General features: G+C 46.9%; 1 protein-coding gene across 11 annotated transcripts in view; it reads right to left on the bottom strand.

Moving 5' to 3' along the window:
• Positions 1-5551: 5551 nt before the first annotated feature.
• Positions 5552-13435, bottom strand: part of BCOR (BCL6 corepressor) — an 83103-nt gene continuing 75219 nt past the window's right edge. For all 11 annotated transcript variants that reach the window (XM_075774231.1, XM_075774159.1, XM_075774141.1 and 8 more), the window contains 4 exons: positions 9525-9670; positions 8224-8301; positions 7871-8021; positions 5552-6674 (listed from right to left, as the gene is read on the bottom strand). In XM_075774231.1, the coding sequence (XP_075630346.1) occupies positions 6380-6674; positions 7871-8021; positions 8224-8301; positions 9525-9670 (670 nt within the window). In that variant the 3' untranslated portion in view covers positions 5552-6379. The remainder of the gene's footprint in view (positions 6675-7870; positions 8022-8223; positions 8302-9524; positions 9671-13435) is intronic.

Genomic DNA, 13435 nt, shown 5'->3' with positions numbered 1-13435 from the left:
CTATATCCACAGCATGTGAAAATGGCTGCAGCCACAGAGCGGTGGAAATCAGGCTACGGCCCTGCTGTCACTCCTCATTGTGCCAGGCAAGGACCTGAGAGAGGAGATGAAGATAAGGACAGATCCCACATCAGAAAATGAAATTATCCCCAGTTGGAGAAGGGCACTGGGAGGTTGCTGTATACAGCTTTTTTTAAAAAAAAGCCTCACTCTGCTCTGCACCTGTGGGGATGTAGTCTTTGGGGTGACTTACGGCTGTGTTTCACCATCCTCAGTTTTAGCTGTGCCTCTTCAGGGCCATGCACCCTTTGCAATTAGCCAGCAACAGGAGCTCCTGAGCTGGGGAGGCTGGGAGCACGGGCCAGCGATTCAAACGAGGTGGCTTGTGACTCATAAGGAAACAGCAGGATGGGGTAAGAACCGCGTTCGGCCTCATGGTTAGGCAACACCGTCAAAGTTCTCTGGAAAGCAAAGCCAGGAAAAAAAAACTTGAGGACTGAGGGGAACTTTGCAATAACCAGCTGGTTCCCACACGTGTAATTATGCCCAGTACCATACGAATTGTTAAAAGAGCCAGAAAGGAATGAAAAATATGGATGCAGCAGGGAGCTGAAGATGGTTTTGATATGCATACCGGCTAGTCTTGAATAGCCCGATAGAAAAAAATTGTGGTACTTTGTGGGGAAAGGACCTTCACCATTATCAGCAAGTGAACCAAAATGCCCACCTGTGGGACAGCCCTGCACCCTGCGTCTCCTGGTCCTCCTGACTGCAGATTTTGAGTGGACATTGAGTTCCATGGGCTTTTCCCAGCAGTTTCTTCTGCACCGCACCGGCCAGGAGCACACTGCCCACCCGCCTGCCCACCACCACCCCAACGTCCCTGCCATGAGGCCACGGTGACACCGACGGGGGCCGGAGCGCTGCCCTCCACCTCCCCGGGGCTGAGCCGTCGCTGCTGTCAAGGCGGTACCCGCAGGGAGCGCCTGCCTGCCGGCAGAGATAAGGGGGAGCAGGGGGGCCCTGCCAAGTGGCGACGGCCACGATTCCCCCAGCCGTGCCAGAGAGGCGCGAGTAGGACGAGAGGATGTGCCGGGCACAGTCTTCACTTTCTCTCCCACCGCTCTTCTAGGGGGAAAGAAACACAAGCGACTATGAAAACCAAACAATTTGACTGTAACGAACCATAAAACACGGGATCAGCTGTCTGCCCCTCGCTCACCTCGCCGGTACAGCGACTCGGTTGTGCCTTGCTGGTACCGCCTGCGTTACGGTCATCAGGCGACAAAGCCAGCAGTTAGAATTGATTAATTGATTTGTACATTAAATAGGTATTCCTGCGCAATTATTGGCAGGTTTGTTAATGGATTACTATTTAAACGATTCTGATATTTTAAATTACATGTTAGTTTATTGATGCACATTTACTTAAAAAAAAAGAGCACCCCTCGCATCTATTAACATATTAAAGAGAAAATAAAACATCCAGGCTGATATAACGCACAATGGGGCATTACTCTGGGTGCTTCCTAAGCTAGGGAAATCTTATTTGTTTAATAATAAGTTGGTCATGAATATGCAAATCTGCATCAGTGCAGTACCTCACTGCTGTCACTATTAATGAGTTGCAAATTAATGTGACAACAAAAGGAAAATCTATTTAGTGGCAGAACTGTAGTTTATACCTGGCTCAAGAGAGCAGCCGTCTACAGTCACGTCAGTCTGCTGAAGCAAAATGTGCACGTGGTGTGGACAAGGTTTGCTTCAGGGCCGGCAAACCAGAAATAAGCAACCCGCTGCTTTCACCCCCAAGGGTAGAAGACAGCGTTGCTCCTAATGATCCATCACACTTAACTTGCAGGAAAATCCCATTTCTTCACTCTGCAGTCATGGCGAACTGGTGCAAAGCACACTAACGGGTGAAATGCAGAACATGTAGGTGGGAAGAGGGTGTGGATATCTCGACGTGATACTTAAAGAGAACTTCATCTTCAGATCTATTTGGAGATTATTTTTTTTTTCCCCCCTGACAACAGTCCAAGCTCACAAAGTGAAACTTGCTGGATCCCAGACACTTTCTGCTCCTGCCCCTCGTTCTAGCAGAAATGCAACAATTCTCAAGCGCATTGAGAAAAGACCTAATGTACGTCTAATAGACATCTTCACAATTGTGACATTCAACTCTTCTGTCCTGTGTAGTGGCACCAAGCTCTCTCCTACCAACACTGGACCCACACTGCAATGAAAATATGGTGTTCTACAAGCAATTTGAAACATATATGATACTATTTTTTCAGTTAGCTTGCATCCGTACAAGTTTAAAGTAGCAATGTGTGCTTTTTTCCCATAGGAACTGAAGAAATGATGCTGAATGTTTACCAGCAGCCCTGCGCAGCCTGGGAATGGCAGCTGCCTGCGTTTACCACTCCCTGACACCTTGTTCATATGAATACACAAACGATGGCTCTCATCTATAGTTTTGTTATTTAGCACAGAAATGAAGGGAGGAGTCGGCTTCAAACTCTGTGATTCGTGGAGTGAGCTTGGCCCCTGGGAGCAGTTTTTAAGACAATTTCCATTCTGCTCCTGTGATCCTGCAAACTCGAAGCTGGGTCGGGCATCTGGGCTCTCCCTTTAGCAGATTGCTCCCCAAAGAGCACACACAAGGACCGAACGCCTCGGCGCAAGTCTCCAGCTAGGCCACCAAAGCAAAAGGGGGAGACAACAGCGAAGCGGAAGAAAGGAGAAGTGTCCGGAGGGAGAAAAAAAACCCAAATGGGAAACAGAGCCGACCCCACTATGCAGAACCCAGTCCTCTTGGGTAAGGGAAGAAGGCGAAGGAGGAGTTCAATATTTTGCAGTCCTCAGCAGCATCACTTATCTCCGGGGGGAACCTCCCAGCACTGCCCATGCTGTGGCTTCCCCCCCAGCCCTGCCAGGCAGCTTGCCTGGAGCTGGGTATTTCCTGGGATTTCCCAGCCAGCACCAAGTAAAAGTTCGACCAAGGAAACTCCCTTCAGTGAGGCTCACCTGCCTGCTCTAGCTGAAGATGGGGGGTTTTTTTGTTGTTTTCTTCCCCCACCTCCCCAATTTACCAGTGGTTCTCCAACACCTCTGTGGGGCAGCACAACCTTCCAGCCAGGCAAATCCAAGTGATAGGCAGGGGAAATTCAAGAAAACACCTTGGCTTGGGGCCCAACAGCACCAACACTGCTCTTCACCTTGCAGAGGGCAGGACACAGGATCAGCAGGGTTTTACCATCCCCAAAGGCTGTGTTTCTGTTTCCTTATTTTTTATTAACCTGGAGCAATGCCAGCAGCGTGAAATGAGTCTCTTTGGCCCATGGAGGATGCACAGGAAAGTTTTTTAGAGAGCAGCATTGAGTCCAGAAGCTGAACATCAGCCCCCTCCCAGCCCCGTCCTGCCGCGCTGGTTGGAGCTAGCTCAGTCCCCGGCTCTGCGCCGTGCAGGCTCCAGCCAGTCCCGATGCTGGCAAGGCAGCCAGCGTTTCGACTGCCCTGCCTACGCTCACTGTGACCAAGTTTGTTCCCTGCCGGTGCGCTGCCATCTCTCCTCTCCCCAAGGTAACCGTCCCCTGGGCTTGCCTGCTGCAAAACTAAGCTTGCAGCCAGCCTCCCCCGTGACAGTCTCTCCCAAATGGCCCAGAACAGGGTCAGCCTCGTGTACTCAGGAGGGACCGCTGCCCTGCTCCTTCGCTGAACCCTCCGTGATCTCTCAAGCCCCCTCGCATGGTGAAGTCTCTTTAAAAAAAGTACATCCTAGAAGATAAAATGGTTCTGTTATGTCAAGGGGCAGCGCTGCGATCAGGTGTTCCCTGCCACGGCCTTATTTTTAGAGTGCAGACAGGCCCCGGGGCAGGCACACGCTTGCATTACAACAGCATGAGGCTGTTACTGTATTTGAGCACGGATGCAAGCGCCAGCATGGAGAAGGCCCAACTGTACTCAGTGGAGATAGTGGAAAGCTGACTAAGCGGAGACATTTGGGAAGCACGTGCTCAAGATCGTTTGAGGAGGAGCCGGCCAAAAGAGGAAGCCACATCAATCTTCTCCTTGCCTGCGGGGCACGGCGAGAAGCGAGGTGTCTGCCACGCACCCCTGGAAGTGGTATGAAGCTGATTTATGCTCAGCTCAAACCATCCAAGCATTACACAGCTGATCAGATAAAGGTGTCTGTAACAATTGCTTTTAACATTCTCCCTTGCCTTAGTTTTTCTGGCCCTCCTCTGCTTTCTGGGAAAATCAGGGGGTAAAAGCACCCAGCACTGGAGAGGAGGGATGTCTGAATTTGAGCTCCTTGCAAAGCTGGAGGCTGGCTTAGAAGGAAACCCAGGGTGTCCGTGTAAGCCATACAGGAGAGAGCATCATCATCCTTATCTGAAATCTGAGGAAAGATGGTGGTGGTTGTATCAGGACTAAAAATTCTCTGCCCTGTGGAGAGACAGGACTTCAGCTGCCAACAGCAGCCAGCTATTGGACCCCTCTCTCGCCTCTCAGCTCAGCTACAAAACCACCTTACCCCCCCGAAGCAGTCCCACTGTAAGCCACACGTACAAACATTTGGCAAAAGACTCGATGGCAACACACCGAGGGAGGCATCAGCCCTGCGTCTGTCTTCTGGGGCACCTTCAGGAATGAGGTGTCATTCTCCCTTACCTTCAGGATGAGGGTAATTCACACTGTTTCTTCAGGATCCCCGAGAGCCAAGATTTAACCTGCAGTTCGCTGACCATTAATCAAAACCTCTGAGCTTCACTGCTCCACGGACAGAGAAACTTTTTCCCAGATGTTTTCCTCAGATGGACCAGGTTCTCTGCTCGAGACCCCTTCAGTGGGTGTATTGGCTCTGATCAGAAGAGCAGCGCAATTTCAGCGTCTCAGCTGAAGCATCAGGCTATGACAGGACGTGCTACTGTTAAAAACAGTCCCAAAGCAAAACTCCAGATTTTGGCTTCACACCAAGAACTTCTTTCCACAAGGAGAAGGGCAGACCCAGACCCTTAAGAGAGGGCCTGCCCAAGCCCTGGGAGCCCAGCCTCTTAAGATGCAAGTTCCCGAGCTGTGTAAAAGTGACATTCTGTTCATCGGCCCTTTAGATGCCCCCAAAGGGTGCTCACAGCCTTAACACTCTGCATTAAAACTAAAGCATTTACCCTGGTACTATTTTCCATCCCTCTGCAGGCATCACTGAAAAGAGAATTCAGTCGATTCAACCTAAAAAAGATGACAAAGGAGGGGAAATAACTGAACCTATTCACAATTTTTTAACTAAAAGGCGACGCAGAAAGTATTGTGAACGCCGCTTTTAAACACCTGTCCGTCAAAAGGCGCCCGCCCGATGTTTTCTTATAACCTTGAATTTAGAAAGCCGATGCAGATTCTACCTCAGATTTCATCAGCTGCTCGCCGGCACCTGTGCCAGCTCTGCTCCGCTTCGGGAACCGCACGCAGAGCCTCCTTTCATAAACATTAATGAGTCAGAGCTCATTTCGCAACCAGGCACGGAATTAATGGGAGTCACTTTAGCCTCTTCATTTCTCAACAGTTTTATTGCCTTTAAGAAAATTTTTGTAAAATATAAATACAAAGGCAGGAGATTTACTTACAAAGTTAAAACACAGATCTCAAACATAAACACACAATTCAGAAAATTTAGTTTATGTACAGTTTCAAGCAACTTCAACATATGTTAGTTTTTCAATATTTTACAAGGTACAGAAAAAATAGTTCAAAGTCTTCTTTAAATAAAGAGCATAAAATGTTTAAACATATATAAACAATCCGGTTTGATGTGTGAAAACTAAATTTCACAGCTTTTAAATTAGGATATAAAAGTTCTTACAATTAGTTGATGCGTATGGATATGGTTTAATTTATATTACAAACTATTGAATTATATTCAATAGCGCTTACCTGGCCAAAGCAGGTAATTCTGTAAACAAAAAACCAAAAATAATATCACCAAGTGCCTTACCGAATTCTATCTCCCAAACAAGCCACACGACTTTGATCACATCACCTAAAAAGAGTATGTTCTGTGTAATCAGTGCTTTGTATGAAACAAAGTCAATGTGTGGGTGTGTTCTTTTAAAAAAAAAAATGTGTTCCGAGTAATAACAAACTTATCCCAAAGCCTGTGTGCATTTAAAGAAACATTATATAACAATTTTGTAAAAACTGATTGAAGTTAAAAAAAAATTCTTCCAAAATCCATCCAACTGGAATTCAGATCTCTTATATAAAGGAAAGATATTTTCATATTTAATAGTGTCCTTTCTTTACAGAAACAATTGCATTTGAACACATATACATAAAGAAGTAACTGTATAGAGCACTGTACATTAAATGGCCTGATGGTTCACCAGAGGATGTCGAAGGGAGGGTCCTCGTGCGGATGCAACCAGTGAAGCGAGGAGCCGAGCAAAGTCTTGAGTTCGCTTGTAAACTCTACCAAGTCCAACAGCTCTTTGCTCTCCGGGTTAAAAGCTTCAAGGTCCGTAGCGCAAGAGAACAACTGGCTGAGGGAAGTCTGTTTGTAAAACTCTGCCTCTGTGATGGTGACAACTTCCAGATTGGGGAAGTTGCAGCGGAAGATGCGAGATGACATTTTTAGCCTCTTCACAACGTCCGAGAGCAAAAGCCAGTTCCGTGGTCTGTGGAAGCGAAGGAGAAAGAGGCTTCAATAACCGACACTAAGTCACAGCTTCTTGGCTCCTCACATACTGCTGTGTGACAAACCTTCCCTGGCCGTACCCGCACAAACCACCCCCCCCCCGAAATCAAGGCCATCGCCCAGGGGGTCGAATGTAACAGACGTGCAGGCACGTATGTATTTACTCATAGTACCGCTGCCCACAGCTTTGGGGAAGGAGGGCGGAGCTGGGCACGCAGGGGCACCGGAGCCCATAAACCCAGGGCTCCCGGGGCGCGCACGTGGGTCAGCAGCCGTCCCGACAGCTCCTCGCACGCTTAAAGGTTCGCCTGGCTGAGCCCGACTCCCATTTAGCAAGTTAGGAGAGGGCCTAGAGTTATAACCAGAAATTTCAGCACCTCTGACTTCCAGAGATGCTCATATTAAATACAAGTTGACAGAGGGGGAGTTCTCAGATTAACAACACAATTCTTTAATTAAATCTTTGTACTTGTCCACCTCAGAGAACTTGTTATATCCATCACCCTAATAATATAAACATACTAAACCCACACTCCTGCATGATTGATATTTAAAACTATTTTTCCCACAGCTGTCATCAAAACTGGTGCAAATGACAAACAATAGCTATTTATGAAGCTGATTTAAATCTTGAATATAACAGATAATAAAATTTTCCAGGTGTTTGGCTATTATCAAGTATCATAGTATCTTCTGCAAGACGTTTATTTGTTTGATACAATTCAAGGCTTTAAACCGGTTTCGCTGCAAAGTCTAGACAAGCAGTAACAGTGTCATTCCATCATCCGCAAAAGCATGTCCACTCAGCAAAACAGAAAAGCCCATTAAATAAAATTAAGAACACCTTACAAACATGATCCTCAAATTTAAGTGCTAGAAGCATGTGTATTTTGGGATGTTCTATCAAGGTGCCTGCCTGGGATCAGAGAAGAAATTTGTGTTGAAATGTCACTCATCCTGCTCGGGAGTATGGCTCTTAAAACACAGCGCCGGCAAGTCAGCCTTTCCCCCTTCTCACCTCCTATTAGCTTATTTCTAAAAAGGCCGGCAATTACGGTATCGCGCTCTCATTTACATGAGATAAATGCAAGCACTTCTCCCCATGGACACAAACTGCCGCCATCCCAAGCAGATCGTCTCAGCTATTTTTACCCCAAACCCCGTATTTGTTCTTACCCCTGAGAGAGACACACTTGAATGTTGTAACATGGCAAGGGAGGCTCATCCGAAAATTCAAATTCGAACACATCGCTATAGCAATCTTCATCTTCATCACCTGGGCCGGGAGGATTTGCCAAGATGTCAAATCCAGATTCATCTTTTGGATCTAAATAAAATTGAATAAAGGTGCCAAGTCAGCATTGAAGAGACAGTTGCAGCTCTTGCTTTTTCTTCCAATAACGTGATCTGTAAATAAAATCAGTTTGTTTCCTTCCTAGCTTCCTCCACCATAAAACAGCCCCCACCCCACGTGCCACATGTTTTGTAAGTCTCCGCATACAAAGAAATAAAGGGTAACATTTGCTCACCGCACACAGAGCTGCCATAGAAATCCCAGTACAAACCAGGGTCATCAACACTTCGACCTTGCAGGTCAGTTAAATACTCTGGAGAGGAAAAAACAGCAACAAAAACATACTGATGAGAACAAAAAGCTGGCAAGTTTAGCAGACCGTGTGTCATACAGAGTCTCGCTTATGCATCCTCCACACCTTTTATCAAAAAACCTGCACCATACTCCTGATGCACATGCTACAAAGAAGAGCACGTACACACAGCACTCTTGCAAATATTCCCAGAATTCACTTTTCTCCCGCATCCTTTCTCCCATCACATCAAATAATGACCCACCACATCAAATAATCACCCACGGTCCGAGAGGGACAGACTCAACCTTAAGCTTCAGTAACTGAGAGCAGCATTTTATTTTGTGAAAGATAGGATGTACCACACTTTTTAGCCTGCACAGTTATTCTGGACACCAACTTGGGGGTGCAACAGTGGCCCCAAAGAAACTGATGGAAAAGGTTTTTCTACACAAATAACATTTAGAAGATGTAATTCTTTCCTACAGATATAATTTTGGGAGATTTGCTAGTTGAGTTGATGAAAAGATACTGGGATTCAGGACACTAAGAAGTCCAAGATTTACTGGAGTCCTGATACACCTACGTGCTTTCTACACGGCACCATTTAAACAGGTAAGTGGATGAGTACTTAAACTCATTGACTATGAACTTGCATTCCCTAATAACATAATAATATTTGCAATAAACATTTTCAGAGGTAAGTTATTAGGGAACGCAAGTATCTTTATCCAAAACTAATAGGAAAAAAACCTAAAACCATGTTAGAACATAGACATGCTTAAAGACGAGAGTCTTGAACATAGTTTTACGGCATTTCAGATATAAAATGAGGCAGAACTTGCAACAAGACAAGTACTAGAAGGATAAAAACCAAGACCGTGGGGAAAATATGATTATGTTTAACAAACAGCTATTTGATTTGGCAAATTTCTTACTTTCATTGCAAGCAGAAAACTGAAGGCACCGAAACAGCCTGCTGACCTCCCACCTATCAAATCTGATAGTGGCATCATCCTTATGACTTTTCAATTAAGAGTTTCAACGAGAAGGAGCCCCCCATGCACGGCTACACTTCCCACCTGCAGCTGCTGGGGTTTTGCAGAGGGGGAGCTACTGCAGCCTACTCTAATGCTCCTCAGCACGGACCCATCCCTGCTGGGCAGCAGGACTTGGGGGGGAGCGCAGAAAATGTCCCCCTGTTCACCACAGCCAGCGGAGCCCCCAGCAACATGGCCACGCACCTGTGAGGAAGGTCTCCATGAGCTCACTGTGGGTCATTTTCACGATGGTCCTCCCCGAGTAGGTCGCAAGCGTTGGGTCAGCACCGTAAGACAGTAACAGGCGGACAATTTCCAAGTGATCGTTTTCGACTGCATCATGGATCGGTCTATGGAAATAAAAAAGATCACGGCGTTACATTTTTGACTCAATAGTATTATGCAAATGTATATTTGACAAGAAACTTCTGACTTCAGATCAAAGTGATTTATAAAAAATAACACTATTAATACAGCTGCCAATCATCTCATTGTTGGTTTTACTTGCACATCATCCCCTCCCCTCTTGTCTTTTCACAGTCAGACTGCTCGGGGCAGATATTTCTGTTACGTCTATTCATTGCCGTACATATTTCGAGGGCCGGTAAAATAATTACAGCGCTGTAACAGAAAGCAGGAGTTTTTGCGTGAAGCCTCACAAACATCATTTTGCTGCAAGTCACTCTACCATTCCAGATCTCTGCCAATTTAACAGCGTGTTGTGGAGTAAGGGCTCATTCAGCCTGCCTCTGGGCAAGCACGGAAATCAGTTACCCAAAGCTCCTGAATTACGTACACAGAAATAAGTTATGAAAATTTGCTGGGAATTAAACTTCTGTGCTATACCCTCTTTAAATAGTCCTGTCCACTCGGAGAATAGAAAAACATGTCATTTTAAGTTTAGTCCACCCAGAACTTAACGCATTTTATGCGGCACGAGCAATCTATACAAGCTCAGACATACATTTTGTGAGCCTACAGAAGGATTATTCATTAATACACATGTCTGCAATTCCAGGTTTAGAATTTCTTATCACTAATTATAAATCGCATTAACTTTTGCCTTTAAAATTGATTATACGTAACGGAGAGTTGTCTGGAAGTAGAACATATTACCCTTCAGACTAATGAAGATGTGTTAAAATCCCATCTTTTCCTCAGAGAGCGATGAAGAGGGAATTGAAAAGGGAGTCAAATTCAATGGCCAGTGATGGTGGCAGTTCAACTCAACCCTACCTACACTCCTTTAGGCTGTCAACACCGCTGCCCCCCAACAAGACTTTCAAGCTCTCAAACAGATGTATTAAAAGGCAAGAGAAGCAAATAAGTAATTTAGCTTAAAGTCCCTCCTGCAAGGAGGCCAGGTCCCACCACTCCTTCTGCCACCCGCGGCACTGTCCCCTCTATGCCACCACTGCTTTGGCATGGACTGGCATCCACGTGGGCTCGGGGCAGAGGAGAGGCAGATCAAACCAGTCAGAAGAGGAAGGCACACCACTGTTTTCCCATCTATCACACAGCACTGCCGGTGGGAGGGGAACTCTGATCCATCTCGAAAAGAAATACGTTCCTGGTGTGTTTATTCCAAGTACTTTCCAGTAGGACGGGATTTAGGCCAATTAACATCTGTCACACGTGAAGCACTCTCGCTTGCCCCCATCTTGCTGGAAAGCTGTATGCAGTTTTGGTTTCGACATACGCACACTACATTGACACGAGGAGGTGCACTTAGAGGCTCATTCCCTACGGAGAGGGCTCGTCCTGCGCTGCTTGCCTCCTGCACAATCTTCAATCCAGCTCACACCACCCCTCAAACCTCCGGCACCAGGGAGTGCAACACACGAACGCCTTCAAAGCCCGACATGCCGCTCTTTGGAAAGTCACTTTCAAATTTTAAGCCCAGAGAAGTCCGTGAGGATCACTTGCAAAGGGTCAGGATATCCCTTCTCCATTTCTCAGGGAAGTCTCTAACAGAACACTGAAACTACCTGATGCCCTCGAGACAGACGGTGCTGGAAAAGCCAGCATTCCCGGGGTCCCCCGCAAGCCTCAGCCTCCCACCTCCACTCAATGCTTCTGCACAGGGACTGCCGCAGCACTGCGTGCCTGCGCAGCACCCAGCGCATCCAGGATCTATCTGCCTGGTGCTAAACACCCCAGGCGATACAACACCAGAAGTAACAAATAATAGGGGCGCTGACACGGAGGCTGAAGAAGTATCAGGTGTTGCTGGCTGTCAGCAAGCATCTGAGGCCCGAGCTGTCGGGTCACGATACTCTGAGCATCTCCAGCGGGAAAGGTCAGCCTTGCTGCAAACCCTCCTGTCCCCCACCGGGCACGAAGCATCCCTGGCTGAAAGTCTGGCAACAGGCACTCGGAACAGATGAGAGTTACGGCTGCCGCCAAATGCTGGGGACGCTTTTTCTCTCCCACTCTCTCACTTTACTAGAGCCTTTAATTTTGAATTGTTTTCCATTTTATTTTAGAATTAAGATTTTTCTGGTTTTGGGGGGGTGTGGGGTGTGGAGGGTGTTGTGGGTTTATTGGTTTGTGGGTTTTCTTGTTTGTTTGTTGTTTTTTTTTTAAACTGCCTTACCTAAGTGGCTTTTGAAGCAGTAATGAATTCAAGATGATCCCTTAACTTATTAAAAACAGCATCTGAATCACCGCCCAGTGTTTCAATCGATTTAATGACACCCGACGAGTTTATTAAAGGCACCTGGGTCTTCCCCAGGAAGGAAAAAATCGCAGGGCATGGGCTGTAACGCCGGGATGGGACCCGCTCTACGGGTCACCCAGCCTGGCACAGCAAGGCAGACAGGACAGGCAGCGGGGCAGGCAGCACCATCTTTGTCACCCACCGGAGCACAGGGAGGATGCCCTCGGCTCGAGAGGGGACTGTATAGAGGCAAGGGGAAGGAAAAGCGCAGTAGAGCCGCGTGGAAGAACAATAAATAGAAGGAAGCGAAGGAAGGAAAGAAAACACTGGCGGGGAGGGGGTAAAAAAAGGAGATTCCCGATAGCTAAGGCAGGGGAAAAAAGGCAATAACAGAGCGCTGACAGACTCTTTTACTGGCTAGCACAGCTTCTTGGCAAGCTCATGAGCGGGACCGTGCAAAGGCACAGCTACTCATGTTTGCTTCTCCCACCAGGGCCGGCAGAGGAGAGAGTATTTTTCAGTCTTGGCAGAGTTTAACCATCCTCTTTGTAGGACGCAAAAGTGACTACTGGAGTTGGCAACTTTTTCAGATGTGAAAAAAAGATCTCTGGGAGTCCTCTCAGAGTCCTCTCCTGGGCTGCTTTGCCCATATAATCTTTTCCGCCCTGAGCATCGTGGAAATAAACGCTCTCTATTCCTAATGGTACAGTTAATGGTAGCACAGCTCGTTTCTAAAACAAACCCTTCAAAAGGCCCCAAAAGGATCTGGGGACATTCGAGAGCTGCAATATCCTACAGGAGACACACATCTCAACCTTCTCTTGTGTACTGTCGAATTCTTCCTACTATTTTTACCACTACTAGAGTTAGGAAAACATTTCACTGGGGGTTTATCATTCCACCACCAAAATTATAAACTATTTAGACCAGTCAGGGTTTGCTCTCAGCCTCTCAGGCACCATCAAAATTTTCCTCGCTGCAATAAGAGGTCTCGTAACTCGCCGAGCAATACCATATCTTGGCATTTTTATTTTTATTTCCATCTACTCTATCATGCAACCCTGTCCCACGGAAAAGGCAAGGCACAAGTTGCAGGAGGGCAGCTACGCCGGCTGCCTCTTCTTTAACGCAGTTAGCTGCTGGAGGGTATTGCTCTGCCAAGCCCAGCTGAAAGGACGCAGGAAGAGAGCCATCTTGGCATGGTCCTCCCAGGGAAAAAATAAAAAAGGCTGAGCTCATCAGCCGCCAGCGAGAAGGATAAAGCAAAACTGGCTGCGGAGAGTGAATCTAGCGAACGGACTCTAAAGCAACGGAGAGGCCTTGCTAACAGGCAGGAGATGCCTGTATGTCTGGCATGTGGCTTTGTTTTTTAAAGCAGCACCGGTTCAGCTAGGGCATGCTGCGGAGGAAAGAGAAGAAGAACAAGGATATAAGGCCAAATACATCGGTAACCACC

The sequence above is a fragment of the Balearica regulorum genome, chromosome 1, assembly GCF_011004875.1.
Source record: "Balearica regulorum gibbericeps isolate bBalReg1 chromosome 1, bBalReg1.pri, whole genome shotgun sequence".
In the NCBI taxonomy this organism is placed as follows: domain Eukaryota; kingdom Metazoa; phylum Chordata; class Aves; order Gruiformes; family Gruidae; genus Balearica; species Balearica regulorum.
This window is presented reverse-complemented; position numbering and strand designations above follow the sequence as displayed.